This window comes from Protopterus annectens, chromosome 7.part0 (assembly GCF_019279795.1).
Source record: "Protopterus annectens isolate FY-2018-M chromosome 7.part0, PAN1.0, whole genome shotgun sequence".
NCBI classification, from domain to species: Eukaryota; Metazoa; Chordata; order Ceratodontiformes; family Protopteridae; genus Protopterus; species Protopterus annectens.
The window spans coordinates 1,194,799,854-1,194,814,807 of NC_056739.1; the positions used below are offsets into that span (position 1 = coordinate 1,194,799,854).

The 14,954-nt window shown below is 41.1% G+C and overlaps 2 protein-coding genes across 2 annotated transcripts in view; both read right to left on the bottom strand.

The window, feature by feature from the left end:
* Positions 1 to 14,954, bottom strand: part of SCAMP5 (secretory carrier membrane protein 5) — a 565,341-nt gene that overhangs the window by 409,657 nt on the left and 140,730 nt on the right. The gene's annotated exons all lie outside the window — the stretch shown is intronic.
* On the bottom strand, positions 6,121 to 7,923 carry LOC122806150 (SCAN domain-containing protein 3-like). The gene has a single exon (XM_044076387.1). It carries the CDS (start codon positions 7,921 to 7,923, stop codon positions 6,121 to 6,123), a length of 1,803 nt encoding a protein of 600 aa, XP_043932322.1.

Here is a 14,954-nt window from a genome sequence, read left to right on the forward strand (position 1 = left end):
GGATTAGCCTGGTGAGTGGCATGAGCACAGCCAGTTACTTAGATAGTGGGTTTTCAGGAGTTTTTTTTTAATTGAATTGACTAAAAAAAATACATAAAATATAATTCCGTACATATATTCACACAGGCATACATCTACATATAGAAACAATAAAAAATGCTTACAAACATCTAATAAATTTATATCTAGAAGTACATATAATGCACAACATATATGTATATTTATATATTTGGAGACTGCTGCAAGTTCTTTGTAAATGTTTTTTTTTTTTTATTTCTCCAAGAGACCAGTTCAGGACTGATCTTAAATGCAAAAATAAAGTAAAAAAAAAAACACAATGTAAAAGAATATTAAGGATATCATTGGCAATAACAAATTTAAATTATTGCCAAAAATTAGTAACTAACCTTCCAAATGTATATCTCAAGGACACTTGCTTACATTCACTTGCATACTAAAAAATCTTGTTTGCTTAAATAAAGATTTCATTTGATTTATTAAAATGTTGACATTTTGCAAAACCAGCAATGGTCTTTATGCTGTTGCAATTAAAGTAGTTCAAATCTCAAATAATAATGAGGAGCCTGATAAATGTATAATCCAGGGCCTCTTTCTGTCAAAAATATCAGTGAAGATTTTCTTACAGAAACAAGTCTTAATAAAATGACATTTTCATGAAGGCAGCACTACTGAAAAATTAAAATTCCCCAATTTTAGAGTTAACACAACCAAAAATTTAAATAACTGGGTATGAAGTTAGCCCTCACAAATCAAATACATCAGATAATGCATCTGACAGTGGCATGACTTCAAGACTGAAGTACTTCAGTTCTTAACTGCAGCAAAGATGAATAATTTGTTTTACTGGCAACAGTCAGTGTAATTGCTGTCAGATTGTAAATCAAAGCTCTTAACTGCTATTGTGAAGCAATTAGTGTAACAACCACAAAGTTACAGTGGTTTATTTCAAACTGCAAAAAGGCTGGTTTGTGTGCTATGCTCAAATAATGCATTTTTATTAAACTTGCATTTAAAAGGCAATTAATTAGAATATTTACTGTTCTAATCATTTTTATTCTGTCACTGCTTTTCTATCAGATTTGCATTTTAACTGTATTGCATAATCAACTTGTTTCATATTCAATTAACTTTATATTAATAATTTGGAATTATACAGATAAATACAAGTCAGGAATGCACTGCTGGAGAATTTAAATGTTAGACAAGGGATCCTAACACAAGATACAGATCAGCAACAGAAAAAAATGTGACCGATATATTCTACACCACCTTCATGATTATGGATTCTCCTTCTCATTACAATCTGAACAAGTTATGCTTTTAACCTCATTCAACATAACAGTGATAAATACACACAAAAAGAAATTATCTACATGGAGTAAGAGCAGTCAAGTTTCTTGAAAACTGCTAAAGCGTGAGCTTGAAAGTTTAAACTTACAAACTCACCAGACATTGAAGCATTAGGTTATATAGATGGACTATACCTACAGCTGATGAATCACACAAAACAGTGGACAAAATCTTATTTTCTGTACATCTGCCATTATTAAATGAACTGTAACGATTCTGCACATTTCATTAAAGGTGCAGTACCACAGTATTCTGTTATAGAGCCTCTGGGATTGTGCTGGGCCTACTTTCCTGATTTAAGTATTTTTTGCTGTTTTTTTTACCTGAAATACCTTCTCTTGCTTACTTTGAACAAGCTTAAACTGTTTTTTTAACTGTTTGTTGCATTATATATTATCTGCACTTAAAGTTTCATTTAGTCGAAAATTGGTCGAAAGTTGTTTGTTAAATTTAACTGTTGAGGCTGCCCACTAAAGTGCTAGCCTGTGTAACTGATTTATTACTGTTTCCTGCATTTCTGTGTGCTTTCTATCTCAAAAATATATATATATATATACTTGTTTTCCCGCTTCTCCTCGACTAGTTTAGACCAGTATACAGGCTTTGCTGTATTCTGGGCTGTGGTGTAGTTCCTGTGTTGTCCATTGCCTTACTTGGCTAGAAGGAAGATTCTTTGCTCACCAGTGGGAGTGGGGAGCCTTGAGCAGCCTATCTGTCCCTGAAGGACTGACCTCAGCACAAGAGCTTGTAGTAATTGGTTTTGGACCATTTCTAGCTCTTTTGAAGTTCCCTGTTTAAAATCCACGTTTGCACGGCTTTGCGCGTTTGTGCACATAGCGCAGCGCCAGTTAAACAAGGTTAAACTTTTTCTGGCTCCGCCAAGTCTGCTCTTCAAAATTTCCCTTAAGAAAGCTCTACTCTTATAATAATCAGTCTACTCGCTTTACTATAAGCCTAGCACTTGTTCTCAAAACCTCTCTAAGTAAGCACTCGCTAACTAAAGTAAGCACTACATCCACCTACCACCCCTGTGAGTACCCACTTCCCTTAAAGGCACAGCACTCCCTTATAATATTCTAGCATGTCGAGTAGTAGATTACTAGCATCCACTCAGGTTCAGCTGGTTAATCTGGGAATCTTGAGACAATGCTACAATTGTCTCATGTACACAGACAACCCTCTCCTCCTCCCAACAAACACAAATACATGTGAGAGATGCAACTATATAGCCAAACTGAAGGCTGAACTCTCAACTCAGGACTGGCAAGACCAGACAGGAGGAGAAGGTAACCACACACACACACACACACACACACACACACACACACACACACACACACACACACACACACACCAAACCCAGTCCCACATAGACCTACCACAACTGCAAACCAAACACATAATAACACAGACATACTCGGAGGCTCTAACAAAAAACTTACAAAAACAACAGAGGCTCCCAAAGCAGACACCCAAAACATAACACATGCAACACATACTTCAATAAATCAGTGTGTCAAACAATCACAGCCCTTAAGGCCAAACACCATGCCTGATACACTAGTAATAGGTGACTCTATGGTCAGACACACTGACGTTCTGCTTACCAGGCTGAACAAGGAGAGGGTAATGGTGAGCTGCCTATCGGGAGCTAGGATCCACCACATAACACACACACTCAGGTCACTCCAAAGCAAGTACAAATATGACTCAGTCATTGTCCATGCCGGCGTGAATGATCTGAGACGTACCTCCCTGGACTACATGAAAAGAGACAGAGGATCTTTCTGATTATGTAGCCCAGGCTGGTATGACCCTGAGCAGCATCTTGCCCTCACCAAGAATGATGCCACAATACAAAGACAAGATGATCAGCTTTAATAATTGGCTCAAATACTGGTGTCATTCTAGGGGGATCCAATGTCTGTCTGCTAGGGATGACATGCTGGACAAGCCACGCTGCTTCGCAAGGGACGGCTTGCATCTTTCACCACTGGGCTTCCGGATATTAGCCAAGGCTCTTGCCACCCCCATAGTGCCTTTTTTAGGCAAGGCTCAAAGGACAAACCCACCTCCTTGGAAAACAAAAATGGAAAAAAATTAAGGGTAATGCTGCTCAACGCCAGAAGTCTAAATCTCAAGATGCAGGCTCTCGAAGCACTTCTCAGTATGGAGAACATCAATGTCTGTGCAGTAACTGAAACCTGGTTCAAGGCTCCTGAGAGCACCCCAGCGCTACCAGGCTATACCTCGTATCATGCTTTTCGGCCCCAAAACTCGGGCCAAACTAAAAAGGGAGAGGGAGTGTCCATATTCATCAAGGACACCCACACCACCAGGTTAGTGGCAACACATGAAGCATCAGAGACCATCCAGGTGCAACTAACCGTAGGCAAAACTGCTATACAACTGGTAGCATGTTACAGACCACCCTCCCAATCTCAGGAACCCTATTCAGCCTTCCTGAAGACACTGGAGGATATGAATGTCTCAACAAATACCATTATATTGGGAGACTTCAACTATTCAACCACTCCAACATAGACTGGGTGCATTATTCTAGCCCAAACACCCTAGCCCAAAGGTTCCTGGAATTCATAAATTCAAATGCAATGGAACAGCTAGTCACCTCTCCCACAAGGGGAGATAATATACTAGACCTGATCATCACAAACATGGGGACAAAGTACTCCACACCGGAAGTATACCCCTCGCTAGTGAGATCTGACCACAAACTAATCACTCTCCATATACATATCCCACCTCCACCCCCAACACAAAAGACTACAGTGAAAAACTTCTCAAAAGCCGACTTTACACTTCTTAAAACTGAGATGGTATCCTTTAAGACCACTGGGCCAGTGGAAACCACATCCCACAATGCAGAATCCTTCACAAATGCTTTCTACGGACATCTCCAAGAATGCATGGATCATGCAATCCCAAATAAAACCAAGACCCTCTCCACCAAGGGCAGGCGTCCTGTCTGGTGGACCCCAGCCATAAACAAACTGTATAACAAAAGGAAGCTACTGCACGACAGAGCAAAATCCCATAAAGAGAAGGCATCTCTGATCAGCACTAGTAGAAAGCTACGTTCTCTCATAAAAACATCCAAGGCCAACTTTGAGAGAAAAATCGCTATGGACACTAAAGTTAACCACAAGGTCTTCTTCTGCTATGTTAGAAACCTGGGCGGAAACCCTCAGATATGTTCAGAGTTAGCTCACAATGACAAAAAATACACTGAACCCACAGATATTGCCAACATTCTGACAGACAGGTTCAGTGCAAATTTCTCCCCTCCCTCACCCCCAAAAGAGGAAATACTTATCCCAGCTGAATGTAACCTCCCTGTCATCTCAGATGTCCAGGTGAGAGCCCTCAGCAAAGCTAAAAACACAGCATCAATGGGACCCGACAGTATCCCGGGTTGCGTGTTATGTGAACTCCAAGAGGAGCTAAACCCGCACATAAAAACGCTATTTAACCTTAGCCTTACTACAGGATATGTACCTGAACACTGGCATACAGCAACAGTAGTCCCACTCCACAAAGGAGGCACCTCTACAGATCCTGGTAACTACTGCCCCATAAGCTTAACCAGCCTGGTCTGCAAAGCTATGGAAAGAATCATTATGGAACTCATAAACAGAGACATTGGGGACTTACAGACACTTGATCCCACCCAGTTCGGCTTTGTAAAGGGCAGATCCTGCCTTTTGAACCTGGTTGACATTTTCGAAACAGTCACTAGCGCCACTGACGAGGGCAAAGCAGTCCATACAGCCTACCTGGACTTGGCTAAAGCTTTCGACACAATACCCCACTCTGGCATCATAGACAAGCTCAACAGCTTAAATGTAAATCCATATGTCACAAGATGGGTTGCAAACTGGCTAAAGGATAGAACCCATAAAGTCAAAATCGCTGGAGCCATGTCAGACTCAAAGCCAGTCACAAGTGGTGTCCCACAGGGCTCTGTCCTGGGACCCCTCGTTTGGCATTTATTTCTCAGATGTGAAAGCAAACATGGGAGGGTTGTGGCTGACAAAGTTCGCAGATGACTGCAAACTAGGCGCCATAGTCGATACACCAGCTGACACATACATCCTACAGAAAGGCCTCACTGAAACGGACAACTGGTGCAGGAGTCATGGCCTTAAAAAAAATGCATAGTCATCCCCTTTGGGAAAAACAAAGTACCCACAAATTATCACATAGACCAGTGCTTCCCAACCTTTTTCGGGCCATGGCACATTAGTCAGGTACCAAACAGTAAACGGCACACCGGAACTGAAATGCTCCCATTTCATTTTAAAACGACGTATTATGCTCAACTAGTACTGTACTAACTATAGTTACTATACAGTAACTACAGTACTACACTATTACAATCTTACAAAAATAAAAGTTTTCGTGGCAGGCTGTAACATTAATATAAAAAACCCACTCATTCACCTGTCTATATAGCGTTCTCTGTCAATACAAGTTAACTGCATGTATACAGGATTACAGTAGCAATGAATCTTATGACAAAGAAATTCTGTATTTTGATGCCACTATTGATGTGCAAGAAGTGCCTGTCGTTCATGTAAAATTGTAAATCCGTAACTAAAAGAAAGTGAATAAATCACCTCTAAATGAGATTAAAATTACAAAAACTAAACAGTCAATAAAGAAGAACGAAAGCTATGATTTATTTTACTAATTTAGTTAATACTTACTAGTCAAGTGACCAATAGTGTGTTAATGTGACGGTTGGCTTTGCAAGGACCGTGAAAGTTTTTCAATTTGAGCGTTAACGGCAGTTGACAGACGCACTCGTAAGTCGTTTTCAAGTGCTTGTAAACACCCTCTGTGTTTTGTTTTGATAAGTGTCATTGCTGAAAATGCCTTCTCACACAGGTAAGTAGTGCTGAAGGGAAGCAGTATTCCGACTGCCTTACTGCCTATCAATGTGTATTCTTTTTCAACCATAATCCAGAACTCTACTAAATTCATTTCCAGAAACTTCAGTCGCAGTGTACTGTCAGCTGCAACGTCAATAAGCTGTTCCTTTTCCAGTAATTGTAAGCCAGACATATCAACTTGGATATGAAATGGGTTTCTGATCCAATCTTTGTCCAAAAGAGTTAGACTTGGAAAGTAGTGTTGCAACTTGTCATGCAACTGTGATAAATGTTCAATAACTATGTCATGTAACACAACTGCACCAGGATCAACTTCAACAGCACGACGAAACATAGCTACTGAATTAGTTGCTTCTATTTCATGTGACCACATTTGAAGTTTCTGACGAAATGCGCATAGTTTGTCAGTAACAGAGAGTATGTTTGATTTGTTGCCCTGCATACTCGAATTCAGTGCATTTAACACTTCAAAAATGTCAACTAGGTACGCTAATTTGCTGCACCAGGTGGAATCACTCAACAATTGAACAAAGTTCTGTTTAACTTGCTCAGTTAGGAAGAACACGCTTAGTTCATCTCTTAGCTCGTATATCCTCGACAGAACTTTTCCTTTGGATAGACATCTTACATCTGTGTGCATCAAAAGTGTATAATGGTCTGCCCCCATGTCCTTGCATAACATCTCGAAAACTCTGCACTTGACTGGTCGAACTTTTATGAAGTTTACCATCTTAATCACATCATTTAAGACTGACTGAAGATCGGTACCCATTGTCTTACTTACAAGTGCCTCCCTGTGAATGAAGCAATGAGTTGTGACAATGTTAGGATTTTCGCGTTTTGTCATACTTGCAAAACCACGCAGATTTCCTGTCATCGATGGAGCTCCATCCGTGCACACAGCCACGCACCATTCCCACAGTAAACCATTCTGGACAAAGAACTGTGACACACATTTGAAGATATCCTCTCCTTTTGTTTCTATCAGTTCTCTACAAAATAGGAATTGCTCTAACATTTTTGTTCCATTTGAAAACCTTACGAAGGCCATTAACTGAGCTTTTCCACTTACATCTATAGATTCATCAATCTGTAGCGCAAATCGTTTGCAAGTCTGAAGCAAATTGCACACACTGCTGCTGATATCCTCTGACATCATTTCGATCCGTCTAGCAACTGTGTTATTTGATGATGGCATTTTACATATAACTTTCTCTGCATCTTCTCCAAGCATTGTTTTCACCATAACTCTGCATGCAGGCATAATCAAAGACTCCACAATGTTGTGTGGTTTCATTCTTTTGGCAACTAACTCTGCGACTTGAAAGCTAGCTAGCTGCGCTTTGTCTGTAACCGTAAGATGCTTAGTAAACAAATGCGCTTGCTTCTGCTGCCCATCTAATAAACGTTTAAAATATGTCTCATTTTTACCTGTGTAAGTCTTGTGCTTTGTATGTAGATGGCGTTGCATCTTGCTTGGTACCATCGCTTCGTTTGCAAGAATGTCCCCGCATATTACACATAACGGTTGTGGAATGCCTTGCTTCTCAACACATGTAAATCCATAAGTTAAGTAACTGTCTTGGTAGCGTCGAATGACTTTGCCTTTACCAACAATGTCTCTGTTACGTATCGTCATCTATACATATTTCACTGTTATCATCCGTACTTTTTCTTTTACGGCTTTCGTTGACGTTTGCCATTTATGGTTACAAAGAAATTTGAAAGAATAAAAATACAATTCGATCAAATTAACGTTAAATTCTATAAAAAAGTATACTTAACAACGATATAGTCACGTTTTAGCGGTACATGCGGACTACAGCCACAAATCAAGTTACATCACGGGATTCACGCCACAGAAGGTAAACATTTAAGCGCGGCAGCGAAGAATCATTGTAGTTCCGTAACTACAGTCAACCCTGTATTATTTTCCACCTCTCTTATTTTCCCCCTTTCTAATTTTCCACCCTCTCTAATTTTCCATATTTCTGAAATTTACGAACAGATTAACGATTTTCCCTTCGTAACTTTCCTTGATTAAATATGGCAAAGAAGGTATCTAAAGAAAACAGCAAAAGACTAACTTTTGCAGAGAAGAAAGAGATATGTACGTATTTGGAAAGAAACAAATGTGCAAAATATGCGAGTGTTGCAGAATATTTTTCTGAGAAATTTAAAAAGCCAGTTTCAAGAAAGTCTGTTGGAAACTATTATTCGAAAAAAGAAGAAATTTATCGAATAACTAATATTAATAAAAATTCACAGAGGGCAGTAAAAAACTCGGAATTTAAAGAAATAAATGACCAACTCTATGAATGGGTTCAAATGATTGAAGCGTTGGGTGGAATATACACTGAAAGACTTTTAAAACAAAAGGCTATTCAGATAGCGGGTGAAATGAACAAAGTTAATTTTAAAGCCTCGAACGGATGGCTTTAGAGCTTTAAAAATTCATTTGGCATTTCGTTTGGCACGTTATCAGGAGAATCAGCATCAGTTACTAAAGGCGATTATTTGGAGTTTTATAAAATGGCAATAGATAAAATTCAAACATACGGACAAGAAAACGTATATAATTGTGATGAAACCTCACTTTTTTATAAGCTGATTCCATTAAAAAGTTTAGTTTCAAAAGCTAGAAAAGGTGTTAAAAGATATAAAGACAGAGTGACACTTCTATTATGTACGAACATGTCAGGAACCGATAAACGTAAACCATTTATTTTAGGAAAATCCAAGTGCCCAAGAGCATTAAAAAAATTTTAATTATCATGGACTCTGCTCTTATTCAAGTAATAGATCAGCATGGATGACCTCTATTGAATTCGGTAATTGGATTGTTTCCTTTGATCGAGAACTCTCTATTTGTCAAAGGAAGATTCTATTATTGTTGGACAACTGTCCTTCACATAAATGAAATATGGTTCCGAAAAACATAGAGCTTTTATTTTTGCCTAAAAATTCAACGTGCGTTACACAGCCATTAGATTCAGGAATTATTAAATCCTTCAAAGCAAAATATTTTAGTTATTTAACCTCTAGTAGTGCCTTATCGAAACTTACGATGGAAACTCCTGCAGAAATAGCATTTAAAGCACATAATCTACGAGACACAATATTATTTTCAAGCTGGCCGTGGAAAGATATAACCAAAGAAACAATAGTAAATTGCTGGCAAGAAGCAGGATATATTATAAAGGGAGTGGAAAATAAAACAGGGTTGACTGTATTGAAATTGTTATGGAGCGCCATCGCCAAGCAGAACGGATGATGTGAGATCTTTTTGTTTAGAAAATAATGGTATTTCCGCATCATTTAATGTTTTATTTCATTATAGGAATATGAGGTTATACTATTTTAACTTATAATTAATATTAATGCAACGCCATTATAATTTTACATATTTTGTGACTTTTTGCCACGGCACACTACTACCGTAGCGACGGCACAGTTGTGTGCCGCGGCACACAGGTTGGGAAGCACTGACAGACAGTAACCCACTGAGTACGGAAAAAGTAATCAGAGACCTGGGGACCCAAGTTGATAGTAACCTCTCATTTGACACCCACATTGCCAAAGTGGTTAGAAAGACTTTCTACCTTGCCCACCTTATCATGAAGGGATTCACATCCAGATCAAAGGAGGTCAGTGTACCCCTATACTCCTCCCTTATCAGGCCCATGATAAGAGTACAATGCCCCATTTGGTATGTACCTCACCTGGCACTTACAACAGCTAGAGAGACCCCAAAAGTACCTCACCAAGAGGATCAAGGGTCTCCAACATATGTCATATGCTGCCAGACTAAAGAAACTCCAGCTCTATTCAGTAGCATACCGCCTACTCAGAGGTGATCTGTGCCTGACGTACAAGGCCATGTCCAGTCAGGAATTGATGGACATGCTCCACCTCAAAAAATCCAAATCCATCAGAACCATGAGAGCTAAAGATTTAAACCTCAGCACAAATATGAATAGGACATGCTGGAGGGACAGATTCATAACTCAGAGGCTTCCCATACTCTGGAACCCAGTTCATGTTAGGCAGAGCCCCTCACTGACACTCTTCAAGAGAAATCTTGACGAGTGGATGGGAGATCGTAGGTTTACCCCAGGGGTCATCTCTGTGTCACTACTAGACAGAGGCACAGTATTCTAAATCTATTCTGTACACTTTTGTACCATTACATGGGGTGGCGAAAGCCACATCACTATGGCTAGGCTTATAAATGCCCCAGGGCAGATAGCCTAGTACTAAACTATGAAACTATACTGACAAAGACACACCAGCACTGCCTTCACATGAAAACACAAACCACACACCCACCTTTGCGGAGGCTCTCAATAAAAATCTACCCAAACAGCAGAGACCTCCAAGGCAGAAACTCACTCTACCAACACAACACTAATCACGAGACACATTGTAAACAGTGTGCCACTCACCCAAAGCCCCTAAGGCAAAACAGTATGCTCAACACTAGTCATTGCCGACTCGATAGTGAGGCACACTGATGACCCACTCACTAGGTTAAACACTCACTTGGTTAAATAAGGAGAAAGCAACAGTCAGCTGCCTGTCAGGCGCCACTATCCGCCACATAATGCATGCACTCTGGTCCCTCAACAGGTACAAATATGACTGTCATTGTACATGTGGGTGTGAATGACCAGAGACATACCTCCCTGGACGACATGAAAAAAGACATGGAGGAGCTCTCAGATTATGCAGCCCAGGCGGGTATGACCCTAGTCCTGAGCAGCATCCTACCATCTCCCAGAATGATACCACAGTACAAGCAGAAAATGATCGATTTCAACAACTGGCTAAGTTTCTGGTGTCATTCTAAGGGGTTTCAGTATCTGTCTGCCTGGGATGACATGACTAACGGACTTCAATGCTTTGCCAGAGATGGCCTGCATCTGTCAACCCTGGGCTTCCGGAACTGGCCAAGGATCTTGCCACCCCTATAGTTGCCTGTTTTAGGCGGTGTTCCAAAGACCAAATTACCACCGTAACAGCTACAAACAAATGCTGAGAGTCATACTACTCAAAGTTACAAGTCTAAATCTCAAAATGCACTTGTTCAAAGCACTCCTTAAAATGGAGAACATAGACATTTGTGCTGTAACAGAGACCTGATTCAAGGCAGCAGAAAATACCCCTGCACTACCAGGCTATAAACTCATTTCACACCTTTCAGCCCCAGAACTTGGACTGAAGCTCCAAAGGCGGTGGTGTTTCCATATTCATAAAGGATGCACACACCTCCAGACTGGTAGCCCAACATAATGCATCCGAGATATTTCAGGTGCAGCTAACACTGGATAAGACAGCGATTCAGGTCATGGTCTGCTATAGGTCCCCAACCATGTCCCAAGACTCACACTCCACGTTCCTAAGCACAATGGAGAATATTGGGGTCCAATCTAACACTCATAAGGGGCGACTTCAACTACCCCTCCATTAACTGGGAAAATTACTTATGTACCAATACACTTGCCTAATGTTTTCTGGGATTCATTAATTCCTATGCTCTGGACCAGCTCGTTCTTACCCCCACAAAGGTAACCACCATGAAAGATTTCTCCAAAGCTAACTTTAGGCTCCTTAAAACAGAGGTTGCTAACTTCATGGCACCCTTGCAAATGGAGAATAGTTGCATGACCGCTGAATCATACACCAATGCAACGCAACTGTAAAAGGCCTTGTGGTTGTCTTTACTATATGCTGCAATTCTGTTTTTATAGCTAGCTTTAGAGGATTTGATGAGGGATCTCAACCTTTTGTTGAGGCTGATAAGGAAGCCAATCTGTTGGTCCCCTGCCATAAACAAACTTTACAACAGTAGGAGGAAACTGATGCGGAACAAGGCGAAGTCCCAAGACTAGAACAACTCCCTTAGCCTCAACAAAAGGTTGAGATCCCTCATCAAATCTTGTAAAGCTAGCTATAAAAACAGAATTGCAGCATATAGTAAAGACAAAGTACAGTTTTGTACCTACCATAAATGTAGATGTCCGATAGGAATGCATCTGCAGTCCTTACAAATGGGTTGTCCTGTCGTCAGGCAGCCCTTCGGTCGGCCGGATTCCAAAGTCTGGGTCCGGCTTCGGCTAGTGTCGCACTTCACCCGTCATCGCTGCAGTTTTTCGGGTATAAAGGCATCAGCCGATGCCATTTTCCTAAGTGTTTCTTGCCCCAGATGCCAGGTGCCCTCTTGGATGGCTAAATTTGGATAAATGCCAAAGTTTCCAAATAGAAGAGAGCAAACACATAAAATAAGCATGTATGTACATATATACAAACAAATACACCATAATAGATCCCCCCCAAGCTAGCTGAAGGATGGCAAATACCCTAGGAGTACCTCAGAGGGGAAGGTGGGTGGGTAATCCTGACTGCAGATGCATTCCTATCGGACATCTACATTTATGGTAGGTACAAAACTGTACTATGTCCTTCAAGGATGCATCTGCAGTCCTTACAAATGGGTAGAATACCATAGCTAAACAAGGGGAGGAGGAAAAGAGTAGAGATTATGGTGTAGCTAGGATCCCTTGCAAAACAGCAGTGGCAAAACCTGCTCGGGATCTAGAGTATAAAGGTAAATTGTAATGCTTGGCAAATGTATGCACGGAGGTCCAAGTAGCAGCCTCTATAATGTCCTTGGTAGCCACTCCTCGTAAGAAAGCTGTGGTAGTGGCTGTAGCCCTTGTGGAGTGAGGCCTGATGTTCTCTGGAGTTTTCTTTCCATGGTAGGAGTAACAAAATCTAATGCAATTTCCAATCCATTTGGAGATTGTCTGTTTTGAAATTGGTTTTCCTTCCTTTCCTGTGGCATATGCTACTAGAAGCTGGTCAGTTTTTCTATTGGACTTAGACAATTACGCTACTACCTGGACAGGACTATGTACATCCAAGGTATGCAAGAGTCTTTCTCCCCTGTTCTGTGGGTTTGGGAAGAATGTAGGTAGGTGGATAGCCTGATTTAATGACACTCTGGATACCACCTTAGGCATAAATGTAGGATTTGTTCTCATGGACACTATCTTGATGGAAGATCAGGAAGGGTTGCACTGCCATTAATGCCTGTAGTTCAGAGACCCTTCTTGCTGAAGTTATTGCCAGCACGAAAGCAGTCTTCCAAGATAAGTATTGTAATTCTGCTGTTGCTGCTGGCTCGAAAGGGGGAAGTGTCAATTTTTCTAGCACAAAGTTCAAGTCCCATGCTGGCAATGGCGGTTTCTTAGGAGGTTTTACATTTTTAATTCCTCTCAGAAACTGTCTGAGCAGAGGATGAGAGAAGACAGGAGGATCCGAGCTGTATTCTGCTGAAATAGCTGATGCATGTATCTTGATGGAAGAATAGGACAGGCCTGTGTGGAAGAGCTCTGCCAAGTACTCCAGGATGTTGGCTATGTTTACCAGTGTCACATCTTCTCCCTTTGCAGTACTCCAAATGAGATATCTTTTCCATTTTGCTGCATAATTCTTTCTTGTTGAAGGTCTGCGAGCCTCCAGGATTATGTCTTTAATCCTTTGGGATAAATTTGGGTTAATTGGTGTTATGTAATGTTCCATTCAGTTAGCTGCAGAGTTTTCAGGTTTGGATGCAGGATGTTGTAGTTGTTCTGTGTCAACAGTAATGGGATCAGGGTTAGTGTCCATACTTGTTCCCGAGACATGCTCCTCAGCAATGGGTACCAATGTTGTCTTGGCCAGTCTGGAGCTATCAGAATGATCCTTGGACGGTCCACTTTGATCTTCAGAAGCACCTTGTGCATCAAAGGAAGTGGTGGGAATGCGTATGCTGTCAGGTTTTTCCAACTGAAAGATAGGGAGTCCACCTTCCAAGCAAGTGGGTGGTACGTCCTTGTGCAGAATTTCTTTAGCTGGTGATTGAGTGGGGATGCAAACAAGTCTATTTGTGGTAATCCCCATTCTCTTGTGATGGCTTTGAAGATGTCCGGATGTAGCATCCATTCGTGGGCATCTGTGGTAGTTCTGCTTAATATGTCTGCTAGAATGTTTTCTTTTCCCGGTACAAAAATTGCTCGTAACTGAATGTTGTAGCTCAGGGCCACATCCCATAGGTCCAGTGCCAGCCGGCATAGAGGATATGAATGTGTGCCTCCCTGTTTGTTGATGTACCACATAACTGTGGTGTTGTCTGTCCTTATCAACTGACCTTCTTGGAAAAATGGTCTGAATGACTGGATTGCCAATTTTACTGCCAGCATTTCCTTTAGATTTATGTGTAGGCGCAGCTGGTCTTGAGTCCATAAGCCTCGTATGCACTTGCCCAGCATGTGTGCCCCCCAACCGAGGTCTGAGGCATCTGTCGTGATGGTTTGGCTTGGTTGACTGTTGCAGAAGGGCAATCCTGTGTTTGATTGACAGGCCTGAGCCCACCATAGGAACTGTTGCTTCAGGCATGGGATTATTGGAATTTTGGTTTCTAGGCTGTGCTTGTGTTGGGACCACAAATTCTTTAGGTACCACTGTAGCTTTCTCATATGCAGTCTGGCATGAGGGACCAGAATTATGCAGGATGCCATGAAGCCTAGAGCTTGCAGTACTTTCCTTGCAGTTAGATGGTTCTGCTTTGTTAATGCCAAGAAGTAGAGAGGTAGTTGCTCTTTCTTTTCTGCAGTTAGGAATGCCATT